The sequence below is a fragment of the Zosterops lateralis genome (assembly GCF_965231275.1).
Source record: "Zosterops lateralis genome assembly, chromosome: 9".
Classification (NCBI taxonomy): Eukaryota; Metazoa; Chordata; class Aves; order Passeriformes; family Zosteropidae; genus Zosterops; species Zosterops lateralis.
This window is the reverse complement of record NC_139769.1, coordinates 8,588,666-8,603,345: the sequence shown is the minus strand read 5'-3', so window position 1 is coordinate 8,603,345 and position 14,680 is coordinate 8,588,666. Positions and strand designations below refer to the sequence as shown.

The 14,680-nt window shown below is 53.7% G+C and overlaps 1 protein-coding gene across 2 annotated transcripts; it reads right to left on the bottom strand.

Moving 5' to 3' along the window:
• Positions 1 to 1,386: 1,386 nt before the first annotated feature.
• TAL1 (TAL bHLH transcription factor 1, erythroid differentiation factor) lies at positions 1,387 to 13,236 on the bottom strand. 2 transcript variants are annotated; one of them, XM_083867702.1, is made up of 5 exons: positions 12,842 to 13,236; positions 11,383 to 11,532; positions 9,783 to 10,211; positions 8,908 to 8,999; positions 1,387 to 4,526 (listed from the first exon to the last, which is right to left on the bottom strand). In XM_083867702.1, coding segments are annotated over exons 2-5 (942 nt in total). In that variant the 5' UTR covers positions 11,385 to 11,532; positions 12,842 to 13,236; the 3' UTR covers positions 1,387 to 4,107. The 2 variants fall into 2 exon arrangements, with proteins under 2 accessions (XP_083723828.1, XP_083723827.1); XM_083867701.1 differs by lacking the exon at positions 11,383 to 11,532 and having other exon boundaries at positions 12,842 to 13,235.
• Between the last annotated feature and the right edge of the window lie 1,444 nt (positions 13,237 to 14,680).

Sequence of the window (14,680 nt, the reverse complement as noted above, 5' to 3'; positions counted from 1 at the left end):
TGTTTTCTTCTTTGCTGGTTGTAACACACTTGTGGCCATCAAGGATATTTAACTTGAAGACAGCAAAAAAAGCAGAAGGGGGAGGTGAAAGGAGAATTGTCCAGGCCATGGAAGGAGGGAGGGAGAGGGGCAGAAGGTGGGAGGCAGAGATAACTGGTGGGTGAACTATCAGCTCTTGCTGGGCTGGCAGCAGAACAGGAGACAGGGGTTAAACCAGATGTACAGCCATGATCTCCCAGCTCCAGATAAACACCCAGCAGCCACACAGTGCCCACACCTGCCCCAAGCCTTGTCCCAGTGCCTGGGGTGAAACCAGCCCAGTCCTGGCTGCCGGGGCTTTGCTCAGCCTGGCTGTGGAGGGGACACCCCCATGTCCCTTGTCTGGGGCTCTGCCTGGACAGAGCTCCCTGCACACCCAGGGGGGAGCCTGAGAAAGGGTCCCCTCTTCCATCTGGGGGAAATTTCACCAAGAAACCTTAAAAGCAACCGCTGGCTCCCAGGCTGCTGGGGAGGAGGGGTTAGCAGCTAAGCTTTGATGGGGAGACTTTAAAAAAAGCAAGGGATGCTTTAAAGGCTTTGTTTAAATATGCAACGACTCTGTAATTAATAGAAATTAAAGACAAGAAAATACTCGTGGCTCCATTCCTGCTCATCTGCTCCGTGCTTGGTGTGGTGTCAGCCACCATCAGCAGCATGGTGCTGTATATATCTATATTTTATATACGTATTTAAAAAGTATATGTATTTTATATATATATATATATAAAAGATATATATATATAATATATATATATATTTAAAACACACACATGTTCAACGGACCACTTAGCCTGTAGATACCCCCTAATTAGTGCTGTATATTTTTAAAAGCACTTATGCACTTGGCTGTGATAATTTCTTTCTAAAAAAAAGAGGAATTACTCTCCCTGCCTGTTAAATCATGGCCGAATGCCTGCCGTGGTGCAAAGGGAAGTAGCACAGCCCCCAGCAGCCCCTTCCTTGCACAGTCAGCCTCGCCAAAATAAGAGAAAAGGCCACTGGAGCCTTTGGGGGACCCGCGGATGACAGGCTGGGGGTGAGCTGGGGGTGGCTGGTAACGCTCGCCTGCGGCGGGGCATTGCTTCATCCCCGCCTTCCTTCCTGCCCTGCCGGCCCCGCGCTCTTCCTCCCGCCCAGCCTGGACCGGGTGAGTCAAGCAAGGAAGAAAAAAAAAAAAAAAAAAAAAATTAGCAGATCCTTTTGCAACTTTTTTTTTTGCTGCCCGTTTATGTCTGTGGCTGGCTGGGAATGGGCCGCCCTGGCGTCTTCACCCCACAACACTCAGGGACGAAACTAATGATGGGTTCAAGTGGTGAGGTGGGACAGAGGCAGACAGCGAGCGGAGGCTGCTTTGTAAAACTTTATTTAGAAATATTCTTGATATATTCATTATATATATATATTTATATATACACACACATTACAACAAATGTGTTTTCTAAATAGCACATCCACAGTGAGTTGAGACTCAGGGTACCAGGTCTGGTTACTTCATTTCTGCAGAAAAAATGCAGAAATCCAAGGGGGAGGGTGGCAGAGAACGGGGTGGGGCTGAAAAAACCAAAAAAATTCGTAAGGCGGGAATTCACTCACACGGTACGACATTGCCCCAGAGCGCTGTTTCCAACAGGAATGGGGGTGATGGTCCACACAGCGAGAGATGAAGCAGGCAGGAGGAGAGGTGGGCAGAGGAAATGTACCATTCAAATCACAATTAAAGTACAACTGTACATACCCCGGGGGACCTGCGGCACTCCCTGCAGGAGCCCGTGTGCCTGGGGGCGTCTGGGGGTGCTGACATGGTTGTACCATTTTCCCAGCTGTTCAGATATAAACAAGAAGTGATGGATTTGTGTGGAATGAGGGATTTCTGAATATCGGTGAATTATTTTTTTTTCCCTTGCGACAGTTTAATAACAAGGGTGTAAAACTCCCAAATACCCCACTCAGGGTTATTTGGGAACCAGGAACGGCTTTACCTGTGTGACAGCAATCCCCTAACCCACCCAAGGGCCCCCTGGCAGCCCCCCCTGCTTGCCTCTCCTACCCTGGCACCAGTACCAGACCAAACCTCTTCCTCAGCATCGCTTCCTCACCCGCCAGCACCTTTCCTGGCCAGTCCTGCAGGTGACCCTCTCTAGTAAAAACAAACCCCTGTGCACAGGCAATCCAAAATCAAGAACTTTCCTCCTTTTCTCCAATTTAAGATTGGGGGAGATTGGTGATTCCAAAAATTTGGGGGCTATGCTGGAAATCCTTGCACGGGACAGGATCCCTTCCCAGGCAAGTAATTCCACCTGACATGCCAAGCCACATGCCAGACTCTTACCTATTATTTACAAAGAGGCATCAAAACCAGGCAGGGGTGGAAATGACAGGGCTCTGAATTAAGCCTGGACTGGCTTGCAGACACCCACTCAAATTCTCTGTATTCCCTTGTACCTCAGCATCCTCAGGAAGGCACGAGTGCAGGGGAAGATGTCCCCACTCAGAAAGATTTATTCCCTTCCAAAGGATGTTTGTGTGTGGGTTTGGGTTTTTATTTTTCTACTGTATCATGGTAGAGATTTCTGTGCCTTGACATCTCTGCAGAGGGAGAGGATGGGTTTGGGGCAGTTGCTCCATCAGGCCTCAGGAGATGGGTTGGTGGGAGGTGGGCCTGATGCAGCAGGGATGGCACAGTGTGGTTCTCAGCTCCCAGCCACCACAGCAGAGCCTCCTGCTCCTGTCCTCCTGTCTCCCAAACGTCCTCCTGGGGGGCAGCAGGATCAGAGCATCAGCTCAGACACAGAGCTGTTTTACAGCAGTTTGAGCACTCAGGATTGGAGGCTAATCCCACCACTGTCTTTACTGCTTCCCCACAAGATTCAGAGAGGCTGTGGATTCCCACCAGCCTCGACAGGTGAGGACCTTCCTAACGCCAGAATAAATCCAGCACTGTTGTCCACACTGTGGGCATCGCCACAGCTGAACCACCATTTTCACACAATAAAACCAAAAAATTCAAAGCATACCATCAAAAAACCTTTTTATAACCCTATGTACACACACACTGTTGATACATCATTGACTCCTTTTGCCCTTTTTTTTTTTTTGCTTTTTTGACTTTAAAAATCCCCCAGTCCAAAGAGATACTTCACTAGCAAATATTTTCTTCCCTTACCAGCTCTGAAATTCATCTTTCTTGAGAGAAGCTCTGGCCCCACAGAAACCACTGGAAAAACTCTAGGAGACCACAGCAGGTGTGAAATTCTCCTGCTGAGTGTGACCAGCAGAAGGATCAGGGACTGGGAGGGTGGCAGAAAACAACTATGTACCTTTTCATTCAGTGGATACTGCATGACAGTGTTAAACAGAAGTAACCCCACATCATAAATACAACAAGCCCAAACGATCCAAAATTAGGTAGAAGAGAAAGAAAGAAAGAAAGGGAAAGAAAAAGAAAAAAAAAAAAAAGAAAAGAAAAAAGGAGAGAAAAAGAAATAGTCTAAATCCTTTTAATAGTTCTTTTGCTGAGGGTATTTTTTCACCTCTTTAAAAAGATACAGTCAAAAGCTCTTGGACGACAGGAATACGTGGCCAAGCTCCTGCTCAGACCAGCTGGATGTGCCACAGGCTGGAGAAGTGCTGCAGCACTGGTGTGATGCTGTAGTTTCCAGCACCACGTGGAGCTGGAAAGCGCCGGTGGCCTCCGTGGGCAGTGAAAGAGGAGTTCCATGCCTCACCCAGGCGACTGTCGGAAAAGAGACAGTCACCAGGTGGTCCGAAAACCCTCTAAACGCTGGAGAGGCACCAGCCACGTCTCCTTCCCCTCCTCAGAGTCCCATCCCGAGCAGTTCTGTACAACGAAGATGACTTCAACGCTTTTCTTCTTTGTACGGTCGCGTACCTAAACCCCGAACGTCCATCTGGGTGGGTCTTGTCCTCAGCCAATGCACCCAGGGCTGGGGAAAGCGGGCAGCCCGAGCTCCCAGGGACAGGCAGAGTCCCAAAGCCCACAAGTTCCAGCAACTGCACAGCCAAGCCTGGCCTCTCCCCCTCGGCGCTGTGGGGGCAGAGCGAGGGTCATCACCGCTGGGCGTTGCCTTCTACGGGCAGGATGGCGTGGTGCAGGCCCCGCGGGTGCTTCGACTCCAGCGCCTCGTGCTCCTCCGTGAAGCTGTCCGGGCTCGCCGCCCCGTCCAGGGAGCTGCCACAGCTCGAGTTGGGAGACAGCATGTCCTGCAGGAGGTCTTCCTGGACTATCCCCGAGTCTTTGTTCACTTTGCCCCTTTGGTTCCCTTCTTCCTCCTGGTCGTTGAGCAGCTTGGCCAGGAAGTTGATGTACTTCATGGCCAGGCGCAGGATCTCATTCTTGCTGAGTTTTTTGTCGGGAGGGTGTGTGGGGATGAGCTTGCGCAGCTCCGCGAAGGCGCCGTTGACGTTCTGCTGCCTCCACCTCTCCCGGCTGTTGGTGAAGATGCGACGAACCACCTTCGTGTGAGGACCTGCAATGCCAACCAGGCAGAATTAGGGCTGAAAGGAACAGGTATTGCTTTGCTGAATGGGTCACTGCTTTGCAAATTAACTGACTGGCTGATTTTGGTGAGGTGAGGCAGGGAAACAAGAGTTTCCAGCTCAGTGGAAGCTGACCCCATGAGCTGAGCAAGCCGTAACTTCTGTTCAATCCAGTGGAAGGGGAAAATGGAGCTGCATCTCTTTGGATGCCTCCTCAGATATCTAAATTTACCTCTCCAAGGAAGAAGGCTTAGGCCATGATATGTGTGCAGAAGGCTGCTATAATTTAAGAGTGTCTCAACTCATCAGCCAGGGTAACTTGGTAATAATCTCCTATTAAAAGTTTATCTCACTAGATGACTTTTTTTTCTATCCCAAAAAATTTCTGAAGGACACACCATTGGGATAGGAGGAAATTAGCTTGAGCAGAGGCTTTGACAGCTCTGAGATCCAGAGGTCTTCCCTGCTGAGAGAGACCACAGGATTGCCACCAGCCCTCTGAATGAAAGAGGGTGGTGGGATTTATCCCATAGCAATGAGGACAGGTAGGAAGTGACCCACACTGACCCACAGAGTGAAGGCAGTGTCCTGCTGGAAGGGTGATCACAGGTGAGGATGGAACAGAGCTGACCTGAGGGCTGCCTGCTCTCTCTCCTCATCACTGCCACAGGGCAAAAACTCCCTCTGATACTAATTGGAGAACAGACTCCAAATTGCTAGAGGCGTCCATTTGACCTAATTACATGTAACCTCCAATTACACCTTGAAATTTTGCAGCCATGTTTCTGAGAGGGGATGCTACACAGGATGAAGGTACTAAACACACCAATTCTCCTTTCAGCACATCAGGACAACTCCTGGTGTACATGAGAAAAGCTTTGTCTCTGTGCTAGAAGAGATACAAAAGCACAGCTACTGAAAAGTACTGTTCTGCAGGAGCAGCAGTGCTGTAAGTCAGGATTGCAGGTCCTTGGGTCCATGGAAACCAGCTCACATGAGGGAACACTACCATAATATGCTTTTATTATTACATCCTTCCCATCATCTCCTCCAGGAGACATCAACAATGGAAGGTCACATCAATCTCATGAAAACCTGGAAGAATGACCAGAGCAGAAACTCCCATGGGATAGGAAGCATCACACGCAATGAAAATCATCACAGAGTGGGAAGCAAAGCCTTGCAGGTAACACATTGGTGAGATTTACCCCAAAGGACTGTGAAATTCCCATTCCCCTCGTCTCTCCCCTGTATTCTCCACTCTGAGACACCTGCCTAACGTCTCCCTCCTGGTGGGAACCAGTCCCTAGTCTTGATGAGCAGTTTCAGCCACAGTTCTGACATCACCCAGTGGGACCAGCACCTCAGGGCACATTTAAACACCTTTATTCTTTTCCAGCAAAACTCTTGGCTGCCTTGAATGCGGCACAAGAGCCAAACAGGGGTGACTTTTTATAAGTATCCTAGTCAGGCTGTACCTCAGCAAATCCCACCTTGCACAACAGGAGAGGTGGAATCCCTTGTTCCAGCTGGGATTCCATCAGGCTTTCCTCCCTTCAGGGGGAGCTGAGTCCCTTCAGTCCAGCACACCACACAGAGCACCCTGCACTGCAGAGTTTGCATGGGGACACACTCCCAAGTGGCCAGAATAAAGCTGCCAGCTTCTCCAGTGTGTGAGCAGCCACACAACTCACTCCTCCTCACGGTGTGCTCAGAGCTGGGAGTCTCCTAAAATCACAAACAGCTCCTGGGATGAGCTGGGGGATGTAGAAATGACAAACACCTCTCTGACCTCTAAGATTCCAGTGTGATGCTTTAATAAAGGCAATATTCACTCCCAAACAGCACCTAATGCCCTTTGTATGAATGTGCAAGAGCTCATGCAGAGGAAAGGTTTCTTGTTCCTGATGTGCACAGCCTGTTTTGCCACAGGATTGTGGGGAAGGTGACAGGGACTAAAGGGACCTCAGCAGCACTGCTAATTAAGCAGTGAAAAATGTGCTACATCCTACTAAAATAATATGACATTTTTAACACTTTACTGCTCTTTCCAGACAAGACAAAGCAACTGGTCTTGAATCCAGAGAGAGATGGAGCTTACAAGCCTTTTACTCCCATAAGGGTATGAGAAATAATCCCACCTTGGATACTGTTCATTTAAAATAAATCCTCAAGAGACATTCAGTCTTCAAACACGGTTCTCTGTTCACTGAAATTTGATGACTAAAAGGCATCTATTCATAAATTGGTCAGAAATCAGAAAAAAAAAAAAACAAAACCCAAAAACCAACCTGTTGGTTTTGATCCAGGGGCACCCAAATCAAGCTTCAGTATATAAAGCAAATTCTGACACCACTCAAATTCTGCACCAACTGAATTAAACATATCTTTTAGAAAGAGAACAGGCTTTGGCCAAAACATGTCAAGCAATGGAGGAAATTAAAATGCCCCATAGCTGTGTTATAATAGAAAATCTATTTCTCGTAAAAAACCTTGCCTCATAATTAATTCAGGCAATCGGATGAGAATTTTTGCCTGGATTTTGTTCTAATGGATTGACTGATGCTTTTTAAAATTGTAATTAGAGATATGAGGAAAAGTAATAAAAAAATGATCTTCCCAAGTTCTAGGATATACTTTTTTAGAGATACTTTCTTGCATTTTTATCTTCACTTCTGGCTATTTTTAAAGAAGATATTAAATAGAACAAAATTTCCATAAAATAGATAAAGAACTACTTGCAAAAACCCCACCACTTATTCTCTTGCAGAAAAAAACACTAAATGTCTGGCAAGACTTTCCTGCCCTTCTGCAGCCCCAAGGGCTGAGGACCCTCAAGAGTGATGCTCCTGTGTGCTGTGGATGTCACTCAGCAGGTGCCCATCAGGGCAATAAGCAAAGTCCCTCAGACCACACAGATGCCTCAGCATGGGATGTACATCCCTACAAATCGTTCCTGTTTAGACAACATAATATGATACCTTTTTTCCCCCCCAAAAAAATATTTTTGAGTCCAATCTTGGAAATTCACATAAACCAGAACCTGCAGGATTGGGCCCAACCTGTCCACCTGCATCAAACCACATGTTCAAAAACTTGGTTACAACCAAGTATTTCTGTAATCCTCAATACCTAATGTAATATCAAGTGCAAAGCTTTAGTCAGACACCGAGATCTGATGGACTTTCCCCCCATAACCACTAAGCCTTGGGATCAAAACCCAGACAAAAAGCCCTTCTTGAGCCGGGGCTGTAACATCCCCTGTCCCACGGGGCTGCAGTCTGAAAGGACCAGGGGGGCAGAGAGTGGGGAGGGAAGGGCTGATTAATGCAGATAATACCCTGAGCCTGTCATTCCGGGATGCATTATTTCAGACCGATGCAGGTTATGATTTGATCTTAGATTAGCTGGGTAGAAGGAAAGGGGCAGCAAGCTGGAAAGGAGGAAAAATTAATTGTCCAGCAATTGAAATACAGTGTTTACAACTGCTAAAGAGAAAACACATTTCAGTGAATCTCATGTGTACGGGCTGTTACCTCCAGAGATAAACAAGCCGGCCTTCCACGTGCAAACTGTTCTTGGAAGAGTCCCTTCCAAGTATGGGGAGCATCCCGTGGGGGAATATCCCCTTGGAGCCTCCCACACCCCAGGGACAGGCAGCAGGTCCTGCCCGGCCCTCTCCCTGCCTTCTATTCTCTGAAATCATCCTGTGGCTCCAGCAGGGACGCCCACGCCGGGATCTCTGCTCGAACAGCAGAATGACACCTTCCATATCTCCTCCCCGGCTCTGCCACGGGATATTCTCCACGGCAAACGGGAGCAGTGTGTGGATGTACACTGGATTAAGGGACCGGCCACGATCCCAGGGCGCTGCTGCAGACCCCAGCACAGGGTTAGTTGTTATCTCTTTGCCGCCAGGCGGGTTAAAGGCAGGTTATCCTCTCTGCCCAAGGCTGTGGTCTGCAGTGCGAACCCCTCCTGGCCGAAAGGGTTTACAGGCTCAACACCCCACTGCAATGGCCCTGATCTGCACTTCAACAAAGACTCACGTTTATTGTCTTCTTTTGGATTTAATCTCCAAGCAATTTGCAGAATAGGGATGTAATTAGCCACAGGCTGAACTGCATCTCTGGGTGCTGGGGGAAGGCAAACTCACCGAGCACGCTGCTGGGGTCTACTGTGGGCTCTGCTTATCGGAGAGCTACCCTGACTTCCTGGGCATCCTACTCGCGTTTTACCCCTTGGGGGTTTAGTCCTTTTATTATTAATAGGGGGGTTTGGTCCCAGAGTGTGGCATCGTGCAGGAACTTGCCTCCCCGGGCAGATGGAGACACCCCCACCCCAAGAGGCGCAGGGGCGCAATTCTCTCACCGTCGGTGATCTCCATCTCGTACGGGGAGGGTCTCCGCTTCACCCGGTTGCTGCCGTACATGGAGAAGGAGTCCGGCTCGCCGAAAAACCCGCTGCAAAGGGAGGCAGACAGGCCGTGAGGACACACCGACACCCCCCCGGCCCGGCCCGTGAGGGGGCTGTGTCCGGGGCCGGCGGGAAGCGGAGCCGCTCCGTGACCTGGGAGAGCTCCCGGCTCACGCAGCCCGGCCGGGGTCGTGCGGTGACAGCACAGGCGGCCAGCCGGGGACACGCAGCGAGAGCCGCCAGCCCTGCCCGGGCAGGGGGGTGTGAGGGGCCTGGGGAGCCCTGGCGTGCGGCTCAGGACAGAATCCCCCCGTTCCCGCCGCTCTGTGCCCCCCGCAGGATTGGGGCAGGCCCGGAGCCCGGGCCGGGGCCGCACCGCGGCTTTCCCTGGGATCCGGCCCCCACAGCCCCGGGCTGGCTCGGGCCCTGCCACAGCCCCTGCCACAGCCCCTGCTGTCCCTTTCGCCGATTTGCGGGACTCGTCAGAGAACAGAGAGAGCCCGGGGAGCTCGGAAGAGCTGAGCCGGTTCCCGCCCGTTTATTGACGGACCCCTTCGCTCTGCCCGGGACTGTACCATCACTAATATTTTTCCTTCGAGGAACGAATTTTTCGATTTTTTTTTTTTTAAACTTCCCCCCCATCCTTTCCCCTTTCTCTCTTTACAAAGTCGCGTGCGAACCCGCGTGGATTTAAGCGCCCAGCCCCGCGCAGAGGAAGGGATGCTGCTGCTGTTTCTGCCCCCGCATCTCCTCCCCGCACCTCCCTCCACCGCGCGGGACACCCCGGGGGAGCTGCCCGGGATACGGGACGGGACAGGGGACACACGGACCTGTTGATGGTGGCCAGCGGCTGGCCCAGGTTGTAGAGCATGGCCCTGCCGGGGGGCTGCAGCGGGAGCGCGGGGGGGCTCAGCTGCACCATGCGGGGCTCGCAGGCGGCCTCGGCGGCGCGGCACGGCTCGGCTCCCGGCGCTCTCTGCATCGCCTCCCCCGCCGCCTCTCGGCTTTTTATGTCCAGGGAGCCCCCCCGGCGCACCAGCTCGATGACGGGCACAGGGGCGGCGGGGGGCCCGGGGGAGGGCCGGCCCGCCTCCTTGGCCGCCCCGTTGAGCAGCAGCTGGGGGTCCGCCGGCGCCTCCATCCCCCCGCGGCTGCTCTCGGGCTCGCTCGTGGTCTCCGCTCCCGAGTCGTGCCGCCGGGCGGGGCGGGCATCGCGGGGGTCACTGGGGGGCGGCGGCGCGGGCGGCCTGTCCATCGTCCTGCGGAGAGAGCAGCGCTCAGGGCCGGCCCCGCTCGGACCAGGGGGGGCTTTGCCCCTCCGCGGGCACCGCCCCGACGGGGGAGCCGCTTCGGGGCTCAGACTCGCCGGTGACAGACGGGCGAGTTCCGGAGCGCCCCAAATAATTGAGAGTTTGCTGGCGGGACCGGGGTGGAGGTGGGGGGTGGATCTGTGGGTCCACCCCGCCGAGCCGTGCGGGGCCGTGACGTCACGGCAGGGCCGGGGCGCCCCGTGACGTCACGGGGGCTCGCGGAGCGGCGCTTTGACGTGTCGCGGTCCCGCTCGGGGGGGACGGGCCGGAGCCCCCGCCGCCCTCCCGGGCCCCGCGGGGATTCAATCGGGACCACCGGGGCGGCTGAGCGGCGCCCGCAGAGCCCCGAGGGTGCGGGGTAAATCCTGCGGCCCAGTTACGGCGGGGGCTCAGCACCATCCCCGCTTTTCTGCGGTGTTTCCCCGTTTTGGGGTCCCCGGCGGTGTTTGCTGCCCTGCAGAGCCAGCCCGGCCTGCAGCCGCCTCGGCCTCACGGGCCGCCCCTTCCTCTCCCATAATTATTTTGTATTGTTATTTATAAACTATCGAAATACATCGAAATCTACCTGCAAGGACTTTTTGGGGGAGAGGGGGTTAAGGCAGCCCCTCAGGGAGCCGGTCCCCCCGCATTGGCTGCGGCAGGAAGGAGGAAGGGCCCGGCCCGGCATTGTCCCCCCTCGCCCACAGAACAAACGCTGTCGCGACAGGGCCCCTCGCGCCGGGGACAGCGATATCGCGGTTATTTCTGTGTTTTATCTGCCGCATATACCCTCATTCGTTTTTGGATTTTTTGTTTTGGTTGATTAATTATTCTTTTTTATATAAATAAGGAGCCTCATGGAGCAGAGAGCTGCCACCCATCCTTCTCGCTCCTTTGCCTCGGGTAATTTTTTATTTCGTTTCTGATAGGCTGAGTCGCGAGGGGAAAAAAAAAAAAAAAACAACAAAAACCCAACAGCAATTTTTTTTTTGCCATATCTCACTATCTCGCTGGAAAATAAAATTTAAAAAAAAATTACAACCACCAAACCTAAAGCACAAGTTCTCTGCCTTCCCTCCGGCCCTTTAGAAAGAAAAATCTAATTGCCTATTCCGATATTGTATAGGAAGAGATTACTCACATGTGTCATATTTAAGTAGGGACACCGCAAGTCTCTCCCGTTTCAACAAAAGCGCTCTCAGTGTCAGGCTGAATTTACTCCTCCCACCTCAAGGTACTTACGACTTTACAGAGAGGAAGGACACCCGCATCGGGATAAAACTGCTAAATCCTGGGAGGAAGAGAAGGGGGGGAGAAAAAAAAAAAAAAAAAAAAAAAAAAAAAAAGGGAGAGGGTGGATCTCGTGGGTCCGGATTGCCAGAGAGAAAGGTGCAGGGGAGAGGGATGGAGGGAGGGGACAGGCCCCTGTGACAGGGGACAGCGGCCACCCCCGGGTCCCCCCCGCCGCCACCGCCTCGCACACGGGGCCGCAAAGAGCGGCGGCCATGGCCTGGCGGGGAAAAAAAAATAAAATAAACAGAGAAAAAAAAAAATAAAAAGGCGTGAAAAAAAGCGCCCTATATCTGGGGCGAATTGGGCGTTTTTTTGGACACATTGCAAGCCCGGTGTTCCCGGGAGGAAATCACAGACGGGGCCGGACACGGGGTTGTTTTTCTCCCTTTGGGCTCGCACGAAGCGGCGGCGGCGGCGGCGTTTCTCCCACGTCCGGCTGGAAAATTTAATTCCTAAAGGGGCAAATTAAATTCCTCTAGGGGCCGGTTCCCGGCCGAGGAGCCGCCACAGCCGGGACTGCAGTCAGCCCGTTCCCCGCGCCCAGACACGGGGAGGTGAGGCCGCTTCACCCCGCCAACGAAATCACGAAAAATTGTGTTTTCCCCTTCGTAAAAAAAGAAATAATCCCGATGGCGTCTCTTCCCGCATTCGTTAAAAAACGAAATACGCAAAACCGCAAAGATTTCAGCAGAATTTTGCCTTAAATTGAGGTGGTTTCGTTTAGGAAAAAAAAAATAAAAATGGAGGGGGGGCATTAAATCCCCGCCCGTTGGTTTCTTCTCTGCAAAATCCTTTTGTTTTCCAGCAGCCCATCGGCAGGAAATTTCCAGCCCAAAAGCGCACCTTTGTAGGGAAATGGCCCCAAAGAGAAGGGGCGGGGGGCAGCGGGATATCGGGGACCCCCCTTTGGGGAGAAGCGCTCGGGTCTGTCCCTGGGCCGGGCCTGGCCCGGGGTTTGTTGGTTTGTTGGTTTGTCTGTTTGTCCCGGGGGGAGCCGGGCCCGGGGGCGCCCCCAGCCCGTCCCCAGCGCCCCTTCAGTGCCCCAGCCTGGGGGGTGAGGGTGTCGCACCCCACCATTGCAAAGGCGAAAGTGTTCTCTCCTCCTCACCCACCCCGCATCAAAGAATAAAAAAAAAGATTAAAACCCAACCGCGGAAAAGATTCTGTGTTGGTTTTCTTTTCTCCCCCCTGTCTCTCGTGTGGGGCAGAAACCCCCCCAAAGCTCCACTCGCTGCCCTCCGGAGCCCCCCAAAAACCACCTCCCGCCGTGCCCAGCCCTTCTGCAGAGCCCATTCCTCTTTACTCACCATTTGCTTTTCATTGGGAAAAGTGAGTGGAGCCATTTTGTGGCCTACGCATCGCGGCTATATTTGTAGTAAGTGTTGGGTGGCTTCAGCTGGGTAGGCTCTAATTCCACATCACGTCCAGTTTCCTATTTAGTATGGAGAGCGGAACACTACTGCAATGTGGCCGAGAGAGATAAAACCCCAGCAGTGGCCCGCCTGCCCTGATAAGCTTCTAAACCCATTATTTATGAAATGATTCATTATTATTTGGCAATTTTATCGAAGGAAAGCGGAAAATTATTGCAGGGATATGCATAGGAATAACTCCGGAATGCATGCCTTCTAGCTTTTTATGTGTGTGTGCTTAGATGCTCTTAAAAAGACATGGCAAAAAAAAAAAAAAAAAAAAAAAAAAAAAAAAAAAAAAAAAATTGCACTGTGGCTGCCCGCATCTGAATAGGGATTCTTTATTTTAGTCCTCTTGGAGGTTATTATGCCCCTGTTTTGGTTTTTTTTTTTTTTTTCTCTTCTTTTTTTTTTTTATTATTATTATTAAATATGGAACACCTACTCTGTTCTTAATTAAATTTAATGAGCCAAAATAAATCGTTGGAGATGTTGAGAGAGGGGGAAGGGGTGTGGGCTGCTTTGGGACAAGGGGAGGTAAATAAAGCACATCGAAAGGAGATGTTTTGGAGAAAAGCGGCCCCATCCCCAGCCTTCCTCCCCCCACACTGGGTATTTTTGCTGAAGGGCTGAATTAGGGCGAGCTCCCTGTCTCGTCCCCCGTTCTGGGCTGGGAGGAGGCCGAGGAGCATCCCCGCCGAGCTGGGGGATGCTGGGGCCTGTCAGCGGAGCGGGTACCGAGCCCGAGCCGCCGCCTCTCGCCCTCCAGAAATTTGGGATGTGAACGGCGGACCCTGGAGGAGAGGGGATCGGGGAAGGAGAAAAGGGCCCTGCTTTGCCCCATGGCACTGCGGGGCAGCCGGCGGGGCTGGGGCTGAGCCCCCCGGGGGGCCGGAGCTCGGGCCCGGCTGCGCGCCCCATCGGGGCAGGGGCTCGGGCGGGCCTCGGGGAGCTCCGGGCCGGGCGGAGGGGGGTCCCCGGGCTGCCCAAAGCCCCCGTGTCCCCGGGGGGCCCGTGGGGAGGGCAGCGGGCCCTGCGGGGGTCGGGGTACCCTGAGCGCCCATCGCAAAGCGACGGGACGGGTGAAAACCTCCCCGAAATGCCAGAGGCTCCCGCATGGAGAGGGGGAAGGCGGGAGTCGCTGGAGGGTCCCAGATCGCTCCTCGGGCACGCACGGGGAGCGCGGCCCCGAAGGCGGCAGCGGGGAGCGGCTTTGGGCAGCTCGGGGATGGGGAACCCGAAAATCAACGAAATCAGCCCCAGCGCGGGGCGGGAGGGAAGGAGCCCGGGCTGAGCCGCTCCCGGGACACCCCCGGTCCCTCTGCGGGGCTGGGGCAGGCGGCGGGGCCGGGCCGTGTGCGGGGCTGGGGCAGGCGGCGGGGCCGGGCCGTGTGCGGGGCTGGGGGAATGAGAGGCCCGGCCGTGTGCGGGGCTGGGGGAATGAGAGGCGGCGGGGCCGGGCCGTGTGCGGGGCTGGGGGGCCGCACCTGTCCTGGGGCGGGGGCGGCGGGCCCGGGGGGCGCCTTTGTCTCCCCGCCACCTGCGCGCCCTCCCGCAGGGGGAAATGCCGGAGCTGTTATTCTTCCTTTCACTCCTTCCCCTCAGCCTCCCGCTCTGGCCGCGGCCGTGGGAGAGGTTTCCACAAGGGCTCCCCCCGCGGCTCGGCGGGCCCGGGGCCGTGTCCCTGTCCCTGTCCCGGAGCCCGCACGATGCCGCGGCGCGCGTGGGGCGGCG

Bases quoted from the DNA above. Each gene is read 5' to 3' on its own strand.
- TAL1 (XM_083867701.1), bottom strand. The intron at 9,000-9,782 runs GTCCGTGTGTCC...CTCCCTTTGCAG, and splicing joins CCGCTGGCCACCATCAACAG to CGGGTTTTTCGGCGAGCCGG. The intron at 4,527-8,907 runs GTGAGAGAATTG...TTGGCATTGCAG, and splicing joins CGAGATGGAGATCACCGACG to GTCCTCACACGAAGGTGGTT.